Here is a 25986-nt window from a genome sequence, read left to right on the forward strand (position 1 = left end):
GCGAGTGTCTGAGATGGAGAGGGGGCCCAAGGAGCCAGCGGCTCTCTGAGGAAGAGCTGAAGGGCAGATACATCCTAGGAGGGAGATGTGGGCAGTGCATGAGTCCAGCAAGGAGGCCACCAGGCCGCTGGAGCAAAGTCCCCCAGTGAGGTGGCGGGGTCAGACGGGAGGGCCTCGTGAGCCAGGCATGGACTCTGCGTGGCAGTGTGAATGAGGTGGAAGAGGACCAGAGAGGTCTGGGCAAAGATCCTTTTAAAAGGGTCCCTGGCTCGGACAAAGGAGAGCAAGGGAGAGAGGGAGACAGGAGGGATCCCACCATGGCCCTGGGAGAGCAGCGTGCTGCAGATGAAGAAGGGGACACTGTGGAGTGGGGGAAGGTGGTCAGAATCTGGACACACATCACGGACACAGTCAACAGAGCCACTGACAGACCGGAAGAGAGAGGCGGAGAGATGTCCCAGGAGGAGCCGGGGCTGCCACCCTGAGAAACCCACAGCACAGAGCTGCATTTAAGGAGGGGAACAGCCATAGAGGGAACACGTTCCAGGGAAATTTCAGAGGTTCTTCTGGGACATGTCTAATTTAAGATGCCCAGGGACATTCAAGTGGGGGCGACGGATGGACCGTGTGTGCGCAGAGCTCAGGGGAGAGCTCGTCCTGGAGATGCAGGCTTGGGGCTCTGCGTGCACACACACCCACAAGCTCACTCCCTGGCTCACCGATTTATACTTCTTTCTTGACTCTTTTCATATGTGACCTGGTAACAGTCACATCAAAATAAAACATAAAACTCTGGGTAGTCTACATTTGGGGAGAAAAGGAACAAAATTCTAACTTATTAATTACATTTAATTCATTCGGTAACTTTCTATGCTGTGCCTTCCATAAGCAAAGAGTCTACCCACTCTGTGGAGCACAACGTCCTGTAAGTGACAAACATGAGACAGATGGTTCCTTCCTTAATTACTTCAGGTTTTCAATTAATACATGAATGTAGGTCACACATGCTGGGTGAGCTTTGGACCCCTGGTTGAAGCAGACTAGCTGTCATCTAGTGTGGAGTCTACTGGCTTTCCTTATAAGAAAGTGGTTTCACCAGGTCACAAGGCTGGTTTCACAGGTTCTGTGGGAACAACACCTTGTACCTTCTGCACTGCATCTGGCTCAAGCATGAACAAAGGACAAAATTTTGGAGTAAAACTGTTTAACCTAGCTACAGGAGGTTACACACCTGTAATCCTAGCAACTTAGGTGGCTGAGGCAGGAGGATCACAAGTTGGAAGCCAGCCTCAACAATGTAGCAAGACTGTGTCAAAATAAAAAATAAAAAGTACGGAGGATGAGGGTAGAGTGCCCCTGAGTTTGATCCCCAGGACCAAAAACCAAAACAAATTATTTAACCTCATCAGATTTTTTGCTACCGGTGTTGTAACATAACTCCATTTTAACACTCTGACCTTGTATTACTTTCGGTTTAAAGCCTGAACCTCTGAATGCTGCATATAAAATACTATTTATAGAACGCTGGTTTGTCCTGGTGCTTTGCTTTTCTGAGATGGCCTCCATGCAATATTTGCAAAAGTAAAAACCAGGTCCACAAGATATCTAAGACATATTTGTTTTTGAAAGGTGACTGTAAAGAAGTTTTCTAAAATAATATCAAGGCCACACTATATTTGAACGTTCCCAATGTGGAGAATAGAGAGTTCATAAATAACTAAAAAAAAGAGGTTTCATGCAATTCAAATCAAAGGAAAAGATTTTTTAAAAATTATCTGCCAGTCCTTTATTATTCAGTAAGCTATGACATGGAACAAAGGTGTCACCTGCAGGCCTGGCTCTCTGTTGGCAAGATTTTATGGTGACGTTCAATTACTGGGTTTATGCCATTTTAGTCTACCACAGTGAAAATAAGTGTGAGGCGACAACTTATTATGAACTTACTTTGGGATTGTGTGAAAGAATAAAACAGACTAAGGCTGGGCAGAAGGTGCCTTCTCTCCCACACAGATAATTTCCCTAACAAGCTATGGTGGAAAAAGCAACCATGAACTACAAATCAAATCTGAACTAAAGCAATTCTTATAAAACCATGACCACCTTCACTTTGTTAACTCACTACTTATTCATATGGCCTTTGAATTAATACGACTATCCCCCACAATTACATCATGACCTTAAGTTTCAAAACTCTTACAAATAATAGTTTAGTAAGCCCAAAACGAATCTGTTGTCTCAAGATGCTCTTGGTTTTAAGGAACAAAGTCCTGAATCAAACTGGCTCCAAGAGAAAAGGGAATGGACTGCAAGACCCAGTCCAGCAGGAGTGACGTGGGCAGCATACTCATGACCTGTTTCTTCTTTTTCTTTTCCCTGCTCCTTCCTCAAGACCGACTCCAGTTCTCCAGGAGGCTCTGATCTCATGCCCTGCAGTGACTGACAGCAGCTTCTGGAGCATGGGCAACTTAAAATTCACATTCGTTAGGAAAGAGACACGCCATTGCCCCCATTAGGCAAACAAGTGACAAGATTGGATCTTACTGCCCTTGACTGGCCCAATTTGGACTATACGCCCATCTTGACCTATCACCATTCCCAGGGAATGGAGAGTCTGTGTTGGTTAAGCCAAGAACCGCCAACCACAGGCGTTCACAAGAATAACCCTCACCCCAGATAATGACTGACAGCTGGGAAGCTGAAGGTACTGTTAAGAAGGTGGAAGAGGAGGGGGACAGACCCTGGAAAAGCAATGAATGAACATCTACTACCACCTAAATGTGAAAATCCAATCACCAACTAATCATTTAAAAAAAAAAAAGAGGTTGTAGAAAGTCAAATAAATACAATTGAGGCAGAAAAAGACAGTGGCATTGTGTTTGTTATTTAAAAAGTAAGAACAGTGTGGAGCTGTGGAGAGGACGTGCCCCCTGAATTCCACCTGCCTCTATGGTCTCTTATTCCTCACCCTCCAGAAGGATGAGACTTTCCTTTTCACACTGCATCCAAACGTGGACGAGGATGGTCATTACTTCTCTGGGTATCGTATCCCAGTTGGACCAGGCTGGCAGGAGTCAGAATGCACCTCAAGCTCAGGAATGGGAATGTGTGCAAAGCACAAACCCCAGGCGGGGTGCAGTCTCTGCGATAGGATCCCAGGACGCAGAAGACCCCGGGGCGGGGAGCCTGGGGAGGGGGTAACAGAATGGGAAAGGGAAAGTCATTAGGTCCCAAGAAGGCCAGGAGAAGCTGCACACACAGGTGGCGCATGGATGGTAACGGGGCATGCGACACCAGGTGGCACGCTGGATCGCCCACTGATGCACAAAGACGACGCTGGAAAGACTGCATGAGACAAGACAGATGTCTGCCTAATGGGCACTGCCTCCTGAGTCCAGATGTTAGACGGCCACAGGCCACAAACGGTTCAAGTGGATCTTGAGGAAAGAGGAGGGAGTCCAGCACACAGGGCTGCCAGGCTCCCTGGAGTCCCTGTTCCCTCTCATTCACACACTGGGACTTCCAAGTGACCAGCAGGGAACAGCTCCTGGGGGGGCTACCCACGGGAAGCCCAGCTCAGGAGATCCCTGCAAAGGAGTCAGAGACTAAAAATAACACTACTGAGCAAACAGGAAGGGAAGGTTGGCACCTCTCCCCTTCCTGGGGGCTGCACCTCAATCCCATCCAGAGGTGACTCTAAATAAAGCTGATAAAAATACGTTTGGTCCTAGGATAGAGTGGCCATTGAAGTCTCACCAAACTGACTGACTGGGGCTGGCTGGATGAGGCCCACCCACACGAGGGAGGTGCTACCTGCTTTACTCAGTCTACCAGCTTACTCTCATCCAAAGACACTCTCATGGAAACAGCTTACTCTCATCCAAAGACACTCTCATGGAAACACCCGGAAATAATGTTTGACCAAACACGTGGGCACTTAATGGTCCAGTCAAGTTGACCCATACAATTAACCACCACAAGACCAAGGGAGAGACTCAGGGTCACACCTGCTCATGCAAAGACACCTGGCTCATGACAAAGGTAACATACAGAGAGAGGGAAGTGATTTCCCACCAGTGGTGCTGGGCATGGGGCGGCCACAGGGACACAGTGTGAAAGCCAACTCTGACCTTTGCCCACACAAGCACAGCTGCAGGGGGACCCCAGAACTGCACAAGGAAAGTAACACGGCCGGGGAGCACAGCATTCCCCAGGTAAGATGTAAAATGCTAACCTCAAAGGGAAATGTCTCCTTTAAAAGACAGTAAAGGAACATAAACACAGGTCACAGGCTGGAACCAAGAGCTGCCACACTGAGGTTTCTTCAAAAGTACCTATGTCCAACACACATAAAGAGTTTCTACAAACCAACAAGGAAAGAAATTTTAGTAGGAAAACAATTAAGAAACTTGAACAGGGATTTAACAAAATCAAAATTCAACTTCAGGAAAAACAAACAAAAACCATGCTAGACACCAGCACATGCCCATCAGGGTAACCGGAGGCTTGGTAGTCTGACAGGATCAGGTGACAGGGAACCCTCACGTGTGGACCATAGAAATTCAAGCTGCTGCCACTACCATGGGGAAAATCAGCATGAGCCAGTAAAATTAGGATATGTACATCCCACACCCTGCCATTTCTCCTGTCTATAAAACACACGCTTCAGACAGTAGATTGACCCGAATTCCCTCGAACTGGAAACAAATTCCCATCAAAGTTAGAGTGGCTAAAATGTACAAATCACGTACCCAACATCATGGATGAATCTTGGCAACACAGTATTAAACAAAATAAATCATACACAGAAGAATGCACACTGTATTCCTCCATTTCTATCAAAAACAAAAAACAAAACAAGCCAGACTGCATAATTCAGTGATAGAAACATAAAGCAATACAAATAAAAGTCAGGTTAGTGGTCACTACTGGGGTGAAACAAGGGGAACACCAGCAGGAAGGAAGCAGGAAGCATCTAGAAGCCAGGCAAAATGGACCCCAGCTCCTAGTCTGCAACAATTTGTTAAGCTTGACATTTATGCTTTGTGCATTTTTCTGCATGTTTGTTAGATTTTGTAATTTTAAAAGTTTAAAAAGAAGGAGAAAACAGAAGAACTGAAGCCAGCTGGACGCTGTTCAGCACTGCCTGCTGAGAGGACAGAGGACAGAGCACAGCCCTGCGGCCCTCTGCTCATGGCACCCTACTGTGTCTTCTCATCCAGGTGAGAAACAGCAGTGGGACCCTCTTACCCAGGGAGGAAGGCTTCCCCTAAGTTTGGCAGGCCTGGGAAACTCTGCTCTGACTGTAAGAGAGCAGATTCTTTCAGGTTCAATGCTCTGTCCTTAGCTTCTATCACAGTCCCTGGCAAACCGTCTATATTCAAAAGTATGTGTTCCGTGCATTCACCAGTAAAATCAAGTTGTTCAAGAATCAAATATTCTGAAAGGTGTGAGAGGGTCCTCTGACCTTAACCAGTCTCTGTAACAACAGCCACTCAGATCATGTTATTTGATGGCACATTCTGAGTATCAGTGAAACTCCAAAAAGCTTATCATTGTATTTCCAGAGTAACATGTGGCAACATATATCCAAGCCTCAAACAGAATTTTTATTTCTTCTCTGTGTTAAAAAGATAACCCAGGATAACATTTTCAAATTTAAGAATTAATCTAGGGCAGGTGCAGTGGCACACACCTGTAATCCCAATGGCACAAGAGAGAGGCAGGAGGATTGAAAGTTCAAAGCCAGCCTCAGCAACTTAGGGAGGCCCTAAGAAACTCAGGGAGACTCTGTCTCTAAATAAATTAAGAAAGGGGGGTGGTTTGTGGGGGGATGTGGCTCTGTAGTTAAGTGACCCTGGGTTCAATTCCTGGTACCAAAAACAAAAAAAAAGAACTGGTCTGGATTTTTGTAGGATTTTATAATGTAATAGAAGATCTATAGGAGCATGTACTTTACTTCTGCTGACCCTGCTAGAAGCACTGGGCAGGAATGGGAACTGCTGGAGGCAGGCGCTCCTGCTTCCCTCCTGTCCCTGGACTCGTCCTCAGGGATCCAAGGCTCTTCTCTGGAGCCCCTCTTCCTGTCTGGGTGGTCTGGTCTCACCCAAGGCTCCCACACCATGTTCCCCATTCACCGTTCACTTCCAGCCCTCCATCAGCTGTCAGCTTCCTCTCCGAGAAGGGAACTCTCAACTCTCCTCTGCACATCTCCACCCACACCTCAGGACAGCCGCTCTTAAGCTGCCAGGATCTATTTTGGATTTTACCTTGTTTAATAAAACAGGGTATAAATATGGTCTCCCTTCTCTGTCTTTCTCAGGCACTCATGATTTCTCACCTTTAACTGTGCAAAAACCCCCAAAGTGCTACCTTCTTGCTCTTCCAAAGAGCTGTTAATACCCAAACCTCACAGCTGGCCATATTTCTCTGTTGAAATACTCTCATGGTCTCCCTACCACCCTTAAGATAAAATAAATACTCCTTACAGTGGTACCTGAGGTCCATCTCCCCAGCTCCATGCTTCATTGCACCCCACAGATCCCCACCCCAGGCAGCACTATGCACCTCCATCCAGTACCGTACCACCCTACCCCACCCCACCCCACCCCCGCCACAGGCGTTGTCTCAAAGCCCCCATGTCTGGGCAAGTGCTCCCTGTGTCACCATCACACCTATACACAGCTTTACCAACCACCCAACCACACTGTCCTGGCATGACCTGGCCACCAGTCAGTGAGTTCCCTAAGGTGGCAATTAAGTGTTTTAATTTTCTCTCCCTTTGCTACACTCAATTTGAGTGCCTATTAATAAGTAGACAAGTACTAAACAAGGAAAAAACAAAGATAAACTTGAAGTTAGAAATTTTTAAATAGGCTAATAAAGTCATGAGCTAAATGAAGAAAGTTCACAGAGTCACCTTGAAAACTCTTTATTAGATGGCCTGGTTTAGAATTTAAGGAGTCAGCCCATGCAAAATTACATATTAAATAGTCTCTAAAATATCAGACACCAATAAAAGCAACAATTAAAAAAGTAAAGCCTAAACACATGTTCTATTTTCATAGCCTTGTTTTACATCTTCCTTTTTCTCTAATTTCACTTATCAGTTCTCCTTTCCTCAGCCATTTACACAAATTCCAATTAGATTTTGTATTTGTTTCTTGCCCAATCCCTTTCACCTCTAGTGTTCCTTCTATTCTTCTTTGAATCCAATAGAGAAATACAAATACTGTTTTTGTCATCTCTAGTAGCAATTTTGTCTGAAACGAAGGCATCGTCAAGAGCAGTGAAGGTAATGACATCACCAGTCAGGCTGATAGATGAAACCGGATGATTAGGCCGGCTGGCTGATTTCGTGATGCCAAGCAGCTAATCTGAACCACATGCACACTGAGCGGAGTCCTCGGCTAAGGCAGCAGGACAATACTGGTGGTGGGGCAGCCATGGCCAGCCTACCACATCCCCACTTGTGCCTGCCCCTCAGAGGAAGCAGACACAGACCGGGAGCCCAGGAAGCTGCTCTAAGGGACCAGTGTGCAGGCTGCGGCTTTGACAGTGTGAGCTGCAGTGGTAGAAGTACCAGGGACAGGTCGCTGAGCTTACTGGCACAGGTACCAACTTATGGGAGCCAAAATAGAGACTGCTGCTCCCTGGGCACTTCTGAATTTTAGATTTGCTCCAGAATAGGTTCTGAGACAGGCAGAGAAGTTGGTGAAGAGGAAATCCGTAAGGATTTAAACTAGGTTGGTAGGAGAAATCATTTTTTGAAAGACAGTAATTGCTAGAAAAAATGGTTCTTTTAGTTACCTAAAAGTGGCATTTCAAGACCACTCAGGCATCAGGTCTTGTCAGCATGGGGAGGTTCATGCTGACCACGAGCCAATGTCTTCTGGAATTCATAATCGAGCAAAAATAGTGTCCACAGTGAAGGGTCTGCTTGAAACAGCGTCTAAAACATCACAGAACTGAATACCCCTCCCCCCCAAAAAAAAGAATAAAAATAAGGCTGTTCCTTTAAGTAATCTTATTTCAAAATAGTGCAGAATGAGATTTCCTCTTACCCGAACCCAGGAGTTAAGTCTTGTTTCTGCAGAACTCTGTGGTTCTTTGTTAATCAGACAACATAAGCACCATATTACAATTTTCTGGCTTTCATCTGTAGGAAAGAAAACTAAAATTAATGGTTTTATCAAATGGAGGAAAGAAGATAAACTGTTAAAAAAAATCCTTTTAAAACATCATTTAGAAAAAAATCTCAAAACTACTAAGTTCACAGAGAAGGCCTCCAAGAGCTTGTGTGAAGCCTCTCCTGCGGGTTTCCTCTTCTTGTGGGCTCGGGCTCACTTGGGCTTAGCTCTTGTGTGGTCAGTCCCTTTCTGTAACAGCAGCAATTTTTAAAGCCAAACAGGGCCTTAAAATATGGAAAGAACTGGAAGAAGTGGGCTTTTCTTGAGAGCGGCTTTTCATTTCATATTTCAAACCACTAGTAATTTCAGCCTTTTTAAGGCAACATAACTGCCATAGGCAAGCCAGTCAGCATTTCCAATTTAATCTCTTAATTTTCTAATTTGCCAAAATATCCTTGCTTGTTAAAAACAAATTCAACATAAAGGATTGTTTTAAAACATATTCATTTTAGTACCAAATGATTTGGAGAAAATAGAAGCTTGTTACATGCTCCTTATTCTTTAAAATTTAAAACTTCACTGAAAATGTGATGGAAATCCTGAACCTTGAAATCATACACTTGGCAGGAACCTCTATCTGATGAGCCACTTTCTTTTTCTGTGGGTGGTGATGGAGTCCATTCCAGGTAGAGATTCTATAACTCAATTAAGAAACAAAAAAGAGGGGCTGGGGTTGTAGCTCAGCAATACAGCGCTCGCCCAGCATGTACGAGGTGCTGGGTTCAATCCTCAGCACCACATAAAAATAAATAAAAATTTTTAAAAATAAACAAAAATGAGGCCTAAAAACTGAAGGTATCAGCACCAGAGCTGGAGAAGAGTAATGTCCGGGGACTTCACAAAGAGGCCGCGGGCACCTGGAGTCAGTTCTGGGCAGGATCCCCTGCCACTCTCCTTCCCATTTTCTGCAGTCCAATAAACAGCCTTCTAAAGGCTTCCTTCGTAAAGAAAAGAACACAATACTGACTGCAGGACGCCACTCAGTATTTTCACCACTAAGCAAAGATTGCTAATGGTAAATTTACCACCCACCCCCATCAACATTCATAGCTATGCCTGCCCAGTAACCAGTTCTCTGAACAAACAGGTGAGGGGCTATTCTGAGGGCCGTCTGTCCTTCCCCTGGCTTTCAGGAGCCCACATGAAGTACTAGTAGGCACTGGCTGGCCTGGGATCCCTTCACTTCAAGAGTCACGTGATTTAACCTCGGCAGATGCTAGGCTCCTTCAGCTTCGTGTAGCAAGTGTGACAGACCCGTCCAGTGAGATGCAGACTCAGCAGCAGCCAGGGCCAGAGCAAAGCAATGTGTTGAGCAGCATCTCCAAAGCCAGGTAGAAGCAGAGGGAGAGAGACATTGAGAAAGTGAGAGAAAGGGAATAAAAAAGACAAGGAAAACACAGAGACAAGCCATTTGGAAATGAAGACATCAAAAGAGGAGAGAGAAGGCAATAATGGAGAGAGGGAGAACCCTTTTATTCAGTGATGTCCTCTGCACACAACTCCCGAGTTCTGCGTGGCTGTCCAGCTCTGCCCTGGTGTCCAAGCAGAGCAGCAGCCCTGGCCCTCCCTGTTCACCAGCCTCCCCCTCCCAACCTCTGCAACTGAGCAGCTTAAACAACAGGTGCTTACTGTCTCAACAGAAAGAGCTGGCGTCACGGTCTTAACCTCTAGAAATGAAACATGAAGAATTTAGTTTTCATCTGGAATTTCAGTTCAAGATATAAAACATCAGGTGGTAAATGTATGCTGCATATTTCTTTTCCCACCACTCAATTTTTGAATCTCAGTTTGCGCTAAGATCTACTGAAATGAGCCCCGGGAAGTCTCCCCTCTCTTGTAAGTGCCCCAAAGGTGCTCCAGCCCTCATCTCAGGGCCTCTGGGGAGGAGCCTGCCCAGCGAGTGCCACTGCCTGGAGCGAGTGCTCGTAGCTTCAGGAAGGACAGCAGTGGCTTGTGCCTGTGAATCACCACAGCGGAGAACGCTGGGAGCTGGTTAGCTGTGCATTTCAGTGCACCCACTCTGGGCAAAGAGAGGCAGGCCCACATGCTGGATGGGAGTTTCCATGGCTCTTCTTGTTTTTGTTTTTAAGAAAGAGAAAAATTAAAAATTATACAGTTGTTGAACTGAGCGTGCAGAACCACTCAACACATGAGAACGCCATCTTTTGAGTTTAGGCTCCATAAACTAACTAACTATCTATCTATCTCTCTCCCTCTCTCTCTTCCTTGTTCACAGCCCTAGCCTCTGGGCCTCACCACCTCACCCCTCCCTCTTCTATCCCAGCCTCCTGTACCTCCTCTCTTACCTCCCCTGAGTTTATTTTTATATGGAAAATTAAACCAATTTTCTTCTAAAAAGCAATTATTAGACCCACAAAGCATCTCACGGGTGCTGGTAACTAGAAGTCATTCAACAGCTTCTTTTCCTTTCTCCTGCCATCAGCCTCGCTCAGTGTTTTTCAAATGTCTGGTCATGCTACACAAGGGGTTGTAAAATCAGTTTGGGGTCATGAATACCATTTTTTAAACAGCACAGTGAAAACAGATTCCTCATAAAAATGAGCATTCTTTCATGAATTGTCTGATCCCATGAGTGAGCATGTATGCATGAAGCACATATGTGCACGACTGTACATACACATATATACAAATGCCTTTCTGGTCAAAGATGTTTGAGAGACACTGGCCTCGCTACAATACACAGACTCAGAGCAGGAAGTGTGGCCTTGTGGGCAAACAGCGCTGGCTCACTCGTCTGCCAAGGCAGATCAAGAGCCAGAAGGAGGCGATGGGAGGAAGGAGAGGAAGAGGCCTGAGGAGGCAGAACAGAAGAGGGTGGGGCGGAGTCAGGGAGGCCGAGGGGCGGAGTGTGCAGTGACCCATAAGTGTGTGCTCACAGGGCCACTAGTGCCTGGCTCTTCTAAGCACTTATGACAGGATCGACATGGGAAATTTTTCAATTCTTTAAAATATCAAAGGGGAATATTCATTTTATCTTTGGTTCTAATACTGTTACATAATTCAATTAATCTTTTATTTTAAAAATCTGAAAAGCAAATATTATGTGAGCTAATAATACAGTCAGCCCAAGGCAAGTGCTCCTTCAGGGTGCCTGCTCTGCCCCGTGCCAGGCCTTAGGAAGAAAAAGAGGAGGGCACAGCTCCTGCTCTCAGAGGCATTCAGTCTTCCGGGGCATCCAACAGTGAGTAAGTGCGATACCAGAGGAAGATGCTGGGGGCTGTGGGGACACTGCGGTCCCTGCCTCACCCCAGGAATGCTGTTTCAAAGGAGACCGAAGGAGACAAGGGAGAAGAGAAGCACAAGGAACTTATCCCAGGAGTTGCAGGCCCTGACCCCAAGGCCCCAGGCACCGTCAGTGACAGGACCTGACCACAAAGTCTGTGACTCGTTGAGGAAGACGAAACAGGAGATGAGGCAGGAAGCCAGAGAAGGAATACCCCCCCACATGGACTCAACTTTCTCAAACTGCATAAAACCAGAATGTCACCCCCATGTAAGAGCAAAGCCATCGCTAGATTCAGACTCTGAAAGATGATTTTGCAACATGGGAAACCGTTTGTGAGTTGACAGACTATCTTGAGAAACAAAGACATTAAGTTGGTATTGTTAGTCACTTTACGTGGAGTTAAAGATGAGGTGCTGGGGGACGGGAACGGGAAAGACAGTGGAATGAATCCAACATCAGACTCCTATGTTCATACATGAATACACGACCAGTGAAACTCCACATCATGTACAACCACAAGAATGGGAAGTTAAACTCCACATATGCATAATATGTCAAAATACTGTCATGTATACCTAAAAAGAACAAATAATTTTTTTAAAAAAAGATGAAGTGATGAAAGTGATTACGGACAAAAATTATTGTTTCAATCACCTGTAAGTTTCTGCCCTCTGTTTCAAGGAGGCCTGTTTTCTATGGATCTGCAGGAGGGGGTATGTGTGCACGTGTGCATGCATGTCTTCTACACACACACACACACACACACACACACACACACAAAATAAAGGACATCTTTCTGCAATACAGCAATAAATGCACTTGATACATGTTCCGTGAAAACCAGAGAAAGATTTATAATTAAGTCTCTGTATGTTGTTCAAGCAGAAATTAAAACTGTCATTACAAGTTTGTGTTTTGAGAAGACACAGCTTGGATCCTTACCATATGCTAAGATAAAAGGATTCTGGCAGGTTTTTGCTAACAGTTGACGGATTGTGGGGAATCTTTCCATGATCATAGTAGGATCCTGAAAAGAAAAATAAGCTTTGGTCAGCAAAAGGGCACCACAAAGGGAAGCGGCCTGGATGCTCCTTACTTGGTGTATTTTAGAAAAGCAGACAAAAAAGAATTAGAGAAAATCTTCAGGAAAGAATTCACGAACAGTCTAACAAGCAGTCAAGCATCCTACTAAACCGTAGTCAGGAAAGGCTAGTCTATCTGAAAATAACTTAGGCTGAATAAGAGCTTTATTTTAGTTTATTTCCTAGAGTTTGAGGCCAGGGGTGCTCTACCACTGAGCTACATCCCCAGCCCTTTTTAGTTTATATTTTGAGACAGGGTCTTGCTAAGTGGCTGAGGCTGGCCTTGAACTTGTGATCCTCCTACCTCAGTCTCCAAAGTCCCTGGGATTACAGGCATGTGCCACTATGCCTGGCTTGAGTAAGAGTTTTAAGAACTATTGGTGATTAATAACTTTATAATCCTATATCTTCATATTGCTTTTTAACTCTAGCAAAACAAGGAACGTTATTAATCCAGCTCCAGTGAGGCTATTTCAAAGAATGTTTAAAGGAACAAGAACTCTGGAATTTGTAAAAAAAAAAAAAAAAAGAAGAAGAAGAAGAAAGAAAGAAAAAAAGAGAGAAAGAAAGAAAGCAGCCAGAGCCCAAAGATACCCATCTCTGCTCATTAAAATTTTGACTGCTGTATGCTAAATGACATCATACTTAATCTAAAACAACCTAAACCTTGAGACAAACCAAATAGAAAACAGCCTAAGATTAAAAAATACAAGTGCTGTTGTACAACTGGCCCTTTTCCCACTTCTTTACCTTTCATGAAAGTTCAAAAATAAGACCCAACTGAGATAATGTGCAGGTAAGCTGAAACGATAAGCATTTCCTGCTGCTGCAGCAGTAAATTCCTCACGTGTGTCTCAGCACCAAGGCTGGCCCAGACTTTCTGGGACCACGTTAAGGTCAAGTTACATACATCTGACTACACAGAGTATCTGCCCTTCTGATTTCCAAAGAGAATTATTCTTCAAATTTCCTACTTGCTTCTTTGATTAACGGCAGGGAAGCATAACATGAGAACATATATATTAGCAAATGATTTGCCTTTTCTTTTTGAAATTTACAAGTACATACAAAACAAATGATATATTTATAATAAAAAAGCATGTGCTATCGTAAAATATCTATTAAATCAAAAAATATTTTGGCAAAAAGAAAACTTAACATTTCACAAATGATTACTAACAGTAGTGAAGATCTTCTCTAATATTTATTAGAAAAGATCACTTGAAATTTTAGAAGAGACCCTACTATCTTAACGGTCAGGTCTGAGTATTAGAACAGATCTTAGTACCTCTCAGGACAGTCCACCTGAGAACAGGGCTGAGGAAAGGGTAAGCACTTCAGCAAACTCTTCAAGATGTGAAGGGCACAAAGGCTTTGAAAAAAAATCTCATTTATTACTTGAAACCAGCATCAGAGTCTTATTTACTTAATAGCCTTTTTGGCAATACATGGGTCCCCATGTTTATAATAGCACAATTTACAATAGCCAAACTCTGGAACCAGCCTAGGTGTCTGTCAACAGATGGATGGATAAAGAAAATGTGGTAGAGATGCACAATGGAGTTTTATTCAACCATAAAGAAAAATGAAATTATGTCATTTGCAGGAAAATGGATGAAACTTGAGAACATTATGTTAAGTGAAATAAGCCAAGCTCATACAGTCAAGGGTTGTATATTTTCTCTCATATGTGGAAGCTAGCGAGGAAAAAGGAAAAGAAAGGTGGTGGGTGGGGCCTCATGAAAATCGAAGGGAGATGAGTAGAGCAGAAAGCAACCAGGGAGACGGAGGAGGGGAGAGAAATGCTGGGGAATGATACTGGCCAAGTTATACAGTGAGCATGGACAAATACATAACACCACACCCACCATATATACAACTACAGTGTACCAGTAAAAATATTGAGAATAAATAAAAGTAACCGGCATGGGCTTGGGGTGTAGCTCAGGGGTACAGTGTTTACTTGGGTTCTATCCCCAGCGTCACACACACACACACACACAAAAATAAAAATTTAAAATATGTACACACAGGCATAAAGTAAAAAAGAAAACATATATACGAAAAAATAAAAACTTTCTTGGTCAGAAAGTCTCATGACAATACAGCTACCAAGAAGAAAAGACGAACATAAAAATAAATCAGAGAAGGAAACCGGCTCTTGTCTGCTGTACCATAGGAAACTCATCTTTCTAATCCTTAAGTGCACGAGGTCAGTAGAGTCTCTAACCCTGCACAGCACTGTGGCCTGGTGGCATCTGGTGGAGTCCCTAATGTCATCAAACAATTTCACTATTTTGGTCCACTACTCACCCCCTCTTTCAGGGCTTCGTATATCTGTCTCAGGAACTCCTGGAACTGAGGAAGGTGAAGACAGGTGTCTTGCTGGGTCTCCAGAGTGCAGGCCTGGTTCCACCCAGAGAGCTTCTGCAGCCAGAACTGACAGTCAGATGCCAGGTCTCCAGACTCCCGGGCCATGTCAGAAAGAGGGATCGGACGTCGCTCCACAGCAGCCTGACAGCACTGAAGGGACTGAGCACACGTGGGATCTGTAAGAAAGGGTGCAAGGACGCACTCAGAGAGCCTCTCTCAGGAGTGCCTTCATGATCCACCCATGGGGAAGGGGACTCCAGAGACCGAAACTGCCTGCCTTCAATGCTGGGGTCATCTCTGAATCCCTCAGAAATGTGTCACCCAGCTGTGGCCCTGATTCTTACCATCTGAACTTTTTATCATGAACAGTATCATTAGATTAGAAGTCATTATAGTTCCCATAGGCACGTGCTAATTATGTATAAAAAGCACAGCTGATAATACTTTAAATCTTCTTTTTAAGATTGGGCTATTTTTAAATGTTCTGAATATGAAGTTCCTTTGAGAATTTTAATGTAATGGGAAATCAAAAACATCCATGGGTATTTAATAGTAGTTGGTGCCTAAGAAATGTTTTTGAAATTCTTATGTTTTGTATGCATTTCTGGCTTCTCATTTAGGTGTGAAATAAATCTCTATGTATTACCAACTAACAGATTTTCTTCCCAGTTTCTCTATTTCTTAGAAAACATAAAAGACTCCATTCCACTGTATCAATTTAAACAATCTGCTTAACTAAAATATGTTTCACACACTTGCTCTCAATTCATTCACAAGAAGGAGCCACATTTTAATAAAATGTAATAAATTCCACTTAGTAAGCAGGTATACTTGCCTATGTAGAGAATGAATTGGAGAAGGACAAAAGGAAGCTGTGACACTCCAGGAAAGACACAAGGCTGGAATGGTGGTGGTGGTGCCATGTGGCATGCTGTTCTGCTCATGACCCCTCTCCCACAGCTTCCAGTGTTGGAAAATATAGTCTCCTGAGTCTGCCTTCCTACCCCTCACGTTCAGGTTAGAAAGCACAGGGGGTCTGCAGGGACCACATGCTACAGGGGAGCTGGGTCAGTGGACTCCAGGGCCCCCACCCAGCCAGTGTCTCCTCATGGGAAGCAGGGTGGCCAGAAGGGAGGCTCCTTCCACAGGTGCAGCTTTCACAGACTCTGCTCTTCCTGGGGCAGAGGTGACACTCAGGAATCTCATTTCAAGAGAGACGTCACTGGGAGTGGTAAATCAATTGAGTTTAAATCCTTGGCAGCAATAATTAACAGATAAAATGCTCCTAGTCAAACACCAAAAACATCAACAAAGGAGGTTCCCATTACTAAACAGGAAAAGGAGTCAAAGTTTAAGAAGATTGCACAATTTGGCTTCAGTGCAAAAACAAACAAACAAACAAACAAACAACTAGACCAAGAAGATGAAAATGGCACTCAACAGTTTATAAATTTTGAGAAGGAACAGATGAAAAAGAAAACACGCCAAAAGTGTTTAACAATGGAGGAAACATGCCTCCTGTCAAAATGGCCCTCATCAGGCAAACATCCAGGCACTGGCCCCGGCTCCTCCCAGCTCTCATGGTCCCACTCCTCCAGGCCATCACGACACCTGTCGATTCTACCTCTGAGTAAAGCCATGTGCTCTGCCTTGACTGCACCCTTCCTTACATGGCACGGCCACCACCATTCCAGCCTTGTGTCTTTCCTGGAGTGTCACAGCTTCCTTTTGAATTCTCCAATTCATTCTCCACACAGGCAAAAACAATTCTTGCAAGTGTGTTCCTGCACTGGCACCTGGTTCTGCTCATGACCCCTCTCCCACAGCTTCATGGAAAGAGGTCCAACTCCGTGTTAGGAAAGCACAAACTCCCTACCAGAGGCTCAAGGCCCTGCAAAAGGAGGCTCCGTACCCCTCAGCCTCCCTTGCTTCCTCTCCCAGCTCACCAGTCCCCCACCCTCACTAGCACACCAAGCCTCCCCACGAGCAGGCCCTTCCACAGCGGCCTGTACAGCTCAGCAGGCTGGCAACAAACCTTCTCTCACAGGTTGCCTTCCTAGAGTTTGAAAACCATATGCCTAGGTGTCGCTGTCCTGATATTTATCCTGCTCAGATTCATGAACTTCCTGGATCTGTGGTTTGGTGTCTAACCTCAATTGGACAAATTCGTAGTCATCACTGTTTCAAATACTTCTCCTCCCCCGTGGACTCCCATCACACGCGCGCCACGTCTTTTGCTGCTGTCCCTCGTTCTTGGATGTGCTGTGGGTGGTTCTGGTTTCGTTTCACCTATCTTCGTTCTTTTTACTTTTCAGTTCGGTTTCTGTTGAGATATCACCCAGCTCACAGACTCTGTCCTCACTCATGTCCCATCCACTAATGAGCCCACTGAAGACTTCTTCATCTTGACCCTCAGCGTTTCCGTTTGGTTCTTTCTTCGAGCACCATTTCTGTGGCCACCTGACCATCTGTTCTTACACGCTGTCCACTTCACCTCTCAGAGCCCTTGCACAGAGATCACAGCTATTTCCGCTTCCCTCTCTGACAAATCCGGCCTCCCCACCCTCTCTGGTTCCTATGTCCAGTGACTCTCTAAACTGTGTGCTTTGTCACTTTTTCCTTGGGAGCTGGACATGACAGACAGGATAAGAGGAGCGGCTCCAAAGGCCTTTTCTTGAAGTGGCCATGAGGCATGCAGGGAGGTGTGGCCTCGTCTTCCAGGTGGCAAGACTCACAGAACCAGCTGGCCGCACACAGTGTGGCTGCAGGATGACAATAGTGGGTGGAGGCTGAGTGCACAGAAGGCTAGAGCGGATTGGTTCATATGCTCCCACATCTGTTCTGAGAACTGCCTCACCTCCTTGCTTTGTGGCCGTGTGGGACTGTGTCTCAGGCTGTGTCCTTGGAAGGCGGGGTGTCACAGAGGCCCAACAGAGGTCGAATCAACAGGAGATGTGTTCGACAAACAAAAATGAGGAGAGGAACATCCAGCTACACTGCAGTTCCCTATTCACCAACGTGTGGCTCCACCCAAACCACCTCCATCTTGGGATACTGCGGCCACCGCCACAGCCCTCCCCACATGGTAATCTCCACAGTGGGACATCTGACAGTGCCAGGAGGCAGCTGCTTGTTGCAGCACTGCACACCACACTGCTACATCACCAAACAGACCACCCAATACCACCCTACGATCCATCCTTCCAGCCTCATCTCTGCAAACTGTGGCCTCCACCGCCATCTTGAGTTACCTCTGCTACTGCCTCTGCCATCTACATCTGAGGCAGCTTCCACTTTGGGACACGGACTGGGGCCTGGAAGCCCAAAATCAAGCCCCCAAAAAGGCTTGACACTACTGCCACCACTAACAAAGGACACGGCCACTTCCATCTAGGGACAACAGCCAGGACCTGGAAAACCATCACCAAGGTCCCGGTGGGCCTGGTTGCACCAGAGGTACCTCCTCTAGGTGAGCTCACAGTCACCATCCTATTGTAGAGGCAACAGGGAGCCTTGCATGGAGTTGCCTCTTTCTTTTTTCTCCTGCTAACAGACAAATTCTTTTGATTACCCTTTCACTAGTCCTATATTCTAACACCTCTGTATTCTCACATCCTATCTCATAAACATCACATTCTACCCCCTGCCACTCTGTCACCAGTAGAAACTGTAAATCCTTACGCAAACCTACTGGCTATATGGTAGAAGATTACACAACTGATCATTTCTATTTATAATGACAAAACTGTAAATGTCAAAATAGAAGCTAATTGACTTATGGCTGCATATTGATTGCACTGGATGCTATAAACATTGATATCCCTCTTAATGGTGAGATATTGGTAACCTGCAGGGACACTATAAGATTATGGGGTAGAAGCTTCGATACCTCAGATCTGCACTGCAAAAAAGGAAGACACATAGACAACATGAAAAAACAAGGGAGGAAAGTGCCCCAACAAATCAAGATACTACAACAATAGAATCCATTGAAAGTGCAGTAGATGAAATCTCAGAGAAGGAGTTCAGAAGGTTCATAATTAAAATGATCTGCAAATTAAAGAATGACCTAAGTGAGCAAATATAGGCAAAAACTGATTACTCTAAAAAAGAGATAAGAGAGCAAAATACAGGCAACCATTGATAACACCATCAAAGAGATATGAGACTAAATACAGGTAGCAAAAGATAACCTCAAGAAAGAGATTCTAGAAAAAAAAAACCAGAAATCCTTGAAATGAAGAAAACAATAAACCAAATAAAAAACTCAATAGGAAGCATCACCAACAGATTAGATCACTTGGAAGACAGAACCCCAGGCAATGAAGACAAAATATACAATCTTGAAAATAAAGTTGACCATACAGTGAAGATGGTGAGAAACCATAAACAGAACATCCAAGAATTATGGGATAACATCAAAAGACCAGATCTAAGATTTATGGGGATAGAAGAAGGCACAGAGATTCAAACCATAGGAATGCACAATCTCTTCAATGAAATAATATCAGGAAATTTCCTAAACATAAAGAAGGAATTGGAAAATCAAGTACAAGAGACTTACAGGACACCAAATGTACAAAATTACAACAGATCCACACCCAGACACATTATAATGAAAATGCCTAGCACACAGAATAAGGATAGAATCTTAAAAGCTGCAGGAGAGAGGAACCAGATCACATATAGGGGGAGACCAATTCAGATCTCAGCAGTTTCAGCCCAGAACCTCAAAGTAGCAGGAGATCCTAGAAAAACATTCACCAAGCTCTGAAAGAAAATGGATGCCAACCAAGAATCTTATATCCAGCAAAATTAAGCTTGAGATATAAAAACCTTCCATGATAAACAAAAGTCAAAAGGATTTACAGCAAGAAAGCCTGCACTACAGAACATTCTTGGCAAAATATTCCATGAGGAGGAAATGAAAAACAACAACGAAAATCTACGAAAGGAGGAACTACACTAAAGGAAAGGCTAATAAAAGGAGAAACCAAGTCAAGTTAAAAACCAAAAATAGGGCTGGAGCTGGGGCTCAGTGGTAGAGCAGCTGCCTAGCACTTTTAAAGCACTGGGTTCGATCCTCAGCACCACATAAAATAAATAAATAAAGGTATTGTGTCCATCTACAAGTAAAACAATATTTAAAAAACAAAAAATAAACCAAATGACCAGGAATACAAACCATGTCTCAATAATAACCAAGAAGATAAATGGCCTAAACTCTCCAATTAAAAGACACAGACTGACAGATTAGATTTTTTAAAAAGACCTAACAATATGCTGCCTTCAAGAGACTCATCTCACAGGAAAAGACATCCACAGACTGAAGGTGAAAGGACGGGGAAAAATAATTTTTTTTCACTCACATGGACCATGTAAACAGCAGGGGTTTCCATCCTCATATCAGATAAAGTGGACATGAAACCAAAGTTAGTGAAAAGGGATAAAGAAGGTCATTTCATACTGCTTAAGGGAATCACACATCGACAAGCCATAACAATCATAAATATCTATTCCCCAAACAATGGGGCATCTATGTGTATCAACTTCAAGAATTAAATAGACCATAACACAATAACACTGGGTGACTTTAATACACTTCTCTCACCACTGGATACATTATATAAAGAAAAACTTTATAAAAACTACAGAACAATCAATAAGTTAGACTTAACAGATGTGTATTGAGTATATTATCCATCAACAAGCGAATACACTTTCTTCTCAGCAGCACAGGGATCCTTCTCTAAAATAGACCGTATATTATGCCACAAAGCAACTTCAGCAAATACAAAAACATAGAGATACTACCCTGTATTTTATCAGATCATAATGGAATGAAATTAGAAATCAATGATAAAATAAAAAATAGATGCTACCCCAACACCTGGAGACTAAACAACACTCTGTTGAATGAGCAATGGGTAGCAGAAGACCTCAAGGAGAAGATAAAAATATTCTTAGAGGTAAATGAGAACACTGATACAATATATCAAAATCTCTGGGACACTATGAAAGCAGTACTAAGAGAAATGTTCCTTGCTTTGAGCTCATTCATTAAAAGAATAAAAAGTCAAGAAATAAATGACCTAACATTTCATCTCAAGGCCCTTGAAAGAGAGCAAATCAACATCAAAAGTAGTACAAGACAGGAAATAATTAAAGTCAGAGCTGAAATCAATGAAACTGAAACAAAAGGAAACAATTCAAACAATTGACTAAACAAAAAGTTGGTTCTTTGAAAAAATATATAAAATTGATACACCCTTAGCCACACTAAGGAAGAGAAGACAGAAAATTCAAATTATTAAAATTTGTGATAAAAAAGGAAATATCATGGCAGACACTACTGATATAGAAGATAATTAAAAATTATTTTGAAAATTTATACTCCAATAAAACAGAAAATCTCGATGACCTCAATAAATTTCTAGAAACATTATGATCTTACCCAAACTGAAGGAGGACATACACAATTTAAATAGATCAATTTCAAGCAAGGAAATAGAAGACCATCAAAAGCCTACCATCCAAGAAAAGCCCAGAACCAGACGGTTTCTCAGCAGAGTTCTACAAGACCTACAAAGAAGAATTAATACTAATACTCCTCAAATTATTTCATGAAACAGAAAAGGAGAGAACCTTTCCAAACTCATTCTGTGAGGCTAGTATCATCCTGACACCAAAATCAGACAAAGACACATCAAGGGAAAAAAAACATTAGACCATTATCCCCGATGAATATAGACACAAAAATTCTCAATAAAATCCTGACAAATCACATACAAAGACATATTAAAAAGATAGTGCACCATGATCAAGTGGGGTTCATTCCAAGGATGCAAGTTTGGTTCAACATACAGAAATCAATAAGCATAATCCATCACATCAATAGACTTAAAGATAAGAATCATATGGTTGGGCTGGGGATGTGGCTCAAGTGGTAGCGCGCTCGCCTGGCATGCGTGCGGCCCGGTTCGATCCTCAGCACCACATACAAACAAAGATATTGTGTCCGCCGAAAACTAAAAAATAAATATTAAAAAATTCTCTCTCTCTCATCTCATCTCTCTCTCTCTTTTTATTGTTAAAAAAGAATCATATGATTATATCAATTGATGCAGAGAAAGCCTTTGACAAAATACAACACACCTTTCATGTTCAAAACACTCGAAAAACTAGGGAGAGTAGGAACATACCTCAACATTATAAAAGCTATCTATGCTAAACTCAAGGCCAACATCATCCTAAACGGAGAAAAACTGGAAGCATTCCCTCTAAAAACTGGAACAAGACAGGGATGCCCTCTTTCACCACTTCTATTCAACACGGTCCTTGAAACTCTAGCCAGAGCAATTAGACAGATGAAAGAAATTAAAGGGATACGAATCGGAAAAGAAGAACTCAAACCATCATTATTTGCTGACTACATGATTCTATACTTGGAGGATCCAAAAAATTCCACCAGAAAACTTCTAGAATTAATAAATGAATTCAGCAAAGTAGCAGGATATAAAATCAATACACATAAATCAAATGCATTTCTATACATCAGTAATGAATCCTCTGAAAGAGAAATTAGAAAAACTATTCCATTCACAATAGCCTCAAAAAAAAAATAAATAAAATACTTGGGAATCAATCTAACAAGAGAGATGAAAGACTTATGCAATGAAAACTACAGAGCACTAAAGAAAGGATTGAAGAAGACCTTAGAAGGTGGTAAAATCTCCCATGCTCTTGGATAGGCAGAATGAATACTATCAAAATAGCCATACTGCCTAAAGTGCTATACAGATTCAATGAGATTCCAGTTAAAATCCCATCATCATTCCTTATAGAAATAGACAAAGCAATTATGAAATTCATTTGGAAAAATAAGAGACCTAGAATAGCCAAAGCAATACTTAGTAAGAAGAGTGAAACAGGAGGCCTCACAATACCAGATCTTAAAACTATACTACAAAGCTAGAGTAACAAAAACAGCATGGTATCGGCACCAGAGTAGACATGTAGACCCATGGTACAGAATAGATGACACAGAGACAAACCCACATAAATACAGTTATGTAAATAAACACAGGTGCCAAAAAACATACATTGGAAAAAAGATAGCCTCTTCAACAAATGGTGCTAAGAAAACTGGAAATCCATATGCAGCAAAATGAAATCAAACCTCTATCTCTCACCATGCATAAAAACTCAACCTAAAGTGGATCAAGGACCTAGGAATTAGACCAGAGACCCTGTGGTTTACAGAGGAAAAAAGTAGGCCCAAATCTTCATCATGTGGGATTAGGCCCTGACTTCCTTAACAAGACTCCTAAAGCACAAGAAATAAAATCAAGAATCAATAAAAGGGATGTATTCAGACAAAAGAACTTCTTTTGGCAAAAGAAACAATCAATGAGGCAAAGAGAGAGCCTATATCTTGGGAGCAAATTTTTACCACTCGCACATCAAATAGAGCACTAATCTCTAGGGCATATAAAGAACACACACACACACAAAAAAAAAAAAAAAAAAAAAAGTCCCAATTAATAAATGGGCCAAGGACCAGAACAGATACTTCTTCAATCAACAAATATATATATATATATATATATATATATATATATATATATATATATATATAAATGTTCAACATCTCTAGTAATTAGAGAAATGCAAATCAAAACTACTCTAAGATTTTATCTCACTCTAGTCAGAATGGAAGCTATTAAGAATACAAACAACAATAAGTGTTGGCGAGGATGTGGGGGAAAAGGGTACACTCATACATTGCTCGTGGGACTGTAAAATGGTGCAGCCAATCTGGAAAGTAGTATGGAGATTCCTTGGAAAACTTGGAATGGAACCACCATTTGACCCAGCTACTGCACTCCTCTGTCTGTATATATCCAAAGGACTTAAAAACAGCATACTACAGGGATACAGTCACATAAATGTTTATAGCAGCACAATTCACAATCACTAAACTGTGGAACCAACCTAGGTGCCCCTTAATAGATGAATGGATTAAAAAATGTGGCATATATACACAGTGGAATATTACTCAGCAATAAAAGAGAATAAAATCATGGCATTTGCAGGTAAATGGATGGAGTTGGAGAATATGATGCTAAGTGAAGTTAGCCAATCCCAAAAAACCAAATGCCAAATGTTTTCTCTGATAAAAGGAGGCTGATTCATAGTGGAAATGAGGAGAAATTCATGTTAGGAGGGGGAGCATGGGAGAATTAGATTAACTCTAAATAGGAGAAAGGGGTGGGAGGGGAAAGGAGAGGGCATGGGGGTAAAAAATATGGTGGAATGAGATGGATATCATTACCCTAAGTATTTGTATGAAGATATGAATGGTGTGAATATACTTTGTATACAACCAGAGATATTAAAAATTGTGCTCTATATGTGTAATATGAATTATAATGCATTCTGCTGTCATACATAACAAATTAGAATAAAAAATCAATTTTTTTAAAAAAAGAAATACATTGAGACCAAAAAACTTACCCTCAAAGCAATAAAAGGAAAAAGGGTCAGCCTAAAACTCTACACCCAGTTGCCACACTCTTCAAGAACAAAAGTGAAATACAGCCTTCTTGACACGCTGAAACAGAAAGAATTTTCCATCAGTGCACCTGCCACAAAGGATGCTCTTCAGGCAGATGGGAAATGATCCAGGTGCAAGGCCGGAGCTAGGAAAAGGAGGTCAAACCAGCAAAGATGGTAGGTAAAGTGTGGAAAACCAACTAATGCTCAAGACGTACAAAAAATAATAATGGCACTTTGGGGTTTTAAGTAAATGCAGAAATTAAAATATATAAACACAATATGTCAGAATGGTAGAGTGAAGAATTCTAAGGTCCCTGCATTGTGTTAACATTGGGCTTTAATAATTCCAGAATGCTATTGTAATTTTTAGGGCATCTATTAACAGAATCATAAGACCGCCTATTATATCCAAATCTTCAAAGTAAAAAAAAAAAAAAAACTGTAAATAAAAAAAACCACTAACTCCCTCCCCAAAGGGCAAGACAGTAGAAAAGAAGAAGTGTAGAACAGATAAGACAATGAACAGCATGTGGTCAGGTGCGGGCCAGCTCAGCGGCAGAGGGAAGACTCAGCATGTGCTAGCCCTGGCTTCAGTGCCAACACCAAGAAGATAAATAATAAACAAGCACATGGTCAGACGGTGGGTTTAAACTCAAATATATTAGTAATTATCCTATATGCCAGTGGATTAAACCAACAGACCAAATCTCCAAATCAAAACCCAATGTTACCGGTTTTTATGTTTTTTAAAAAAAACACTATATACTGATAAAAAAGATACATCTCAACCATACAGGTGTGGGAACACAGAGAGGCTAAAAGAAGGACAGAAGAAATGCCCTTACACACACCAAGGGAATTAAATAAATAAACAGCCCTGAACAGACTTTGAAGCAACAACCGTGAGAGGCAAAAAGGGATCATTTCACATGATGGGTCCAGTTCACCAGGAGACACGACGTGCCAACCTAAGCACTGGAGACCCTAAGGCATGGACACGAGCCCCAAACAGGCACAGTGGACTAGTGATTACCCTGCAAAGACCAACGAGCCTTTGGGGGACGGAGGAGCGGCGCTGGGGCATTGGCAAGCTCACTGGGTTGTGTGCTTTTCAAGATGTGTTACTTTCCACAGCTGAAAAATATTTTTAAACACTCCTAGATGCATATTTACCCCAGTGACATCATCTCCAGGGAAGGAAAAAAAGAAACAAATATTACAGGTTATCAGTGCTAATCAAGAGAAAAAGCACTTGACGGATATAACAGGCAGTTTTAAACTGCTGAAACAGTACATATATTCTACTTTTTGCCTGAGTTGTTTGAAAAATATTAAATCCACAAGAATTCATGAGGCAGGAAGGAATAAGGCAGTTCCCTGCTCAAGCACAAACAGCGAGGCAGTTTCCGGGCAGCTCCTCGTTGTAAAATGAAGTGACTGAGTCTTCAGGGTTCCAGTAATTTCAACTTTTTCATGAAAGCATCAATATTTTTATCCTAATTAACCTGCTAGTCTATGATACAATTGAGAGCTAACCATG

General features: G+C 42.6%; 1 protein-coding gene across 1 annotated transcript in view; it reads right to left on the reverse strand.

Annotated features, from left to right (window-relative positions):
• Fancc (FA complementation group C) overlaps positions 1-25986 on the reverse strand; it is a 131119-nt gene that overhangs the window by 96206 nt on the left and 8927 nt on the right. The window contains exons 2-4 of the mRNA XM_026402001.2: positions 14829-15064; positions 12376-12460; positions 8061-8155 (exon numbers count right to left, since the gene is read on the reverse strand). Of these exons, the coding sequence (XP_026257786.2) occupies positions 8061-8155; positions 12376-12460; positions 14829-14993 (345 nt within the window). The 5' untranslated portion in view covers positions 14994-15064. The remainder of the gene's footprint in view (positions 1-8060; positions 8156-12375; positions 12461-14828; positions 15065-25986) is intronic.

Source organism: Urocitellus parryii, chromosome 13, assembly GCF_045843805.1.
Source record: "Urocitellus parryii isolate mUroPar1 chromosome 13, mUroPar1.hap1, whole genome shotgun sequence".
In the NCBI taxonomy this organism is placed as follows: domain Eukaryota; kingdom Metazoa; phylum Chordata; class Mammalia; order Rodentia; family Sciuridae; genus Urocitellus; species Urocitellus parryii.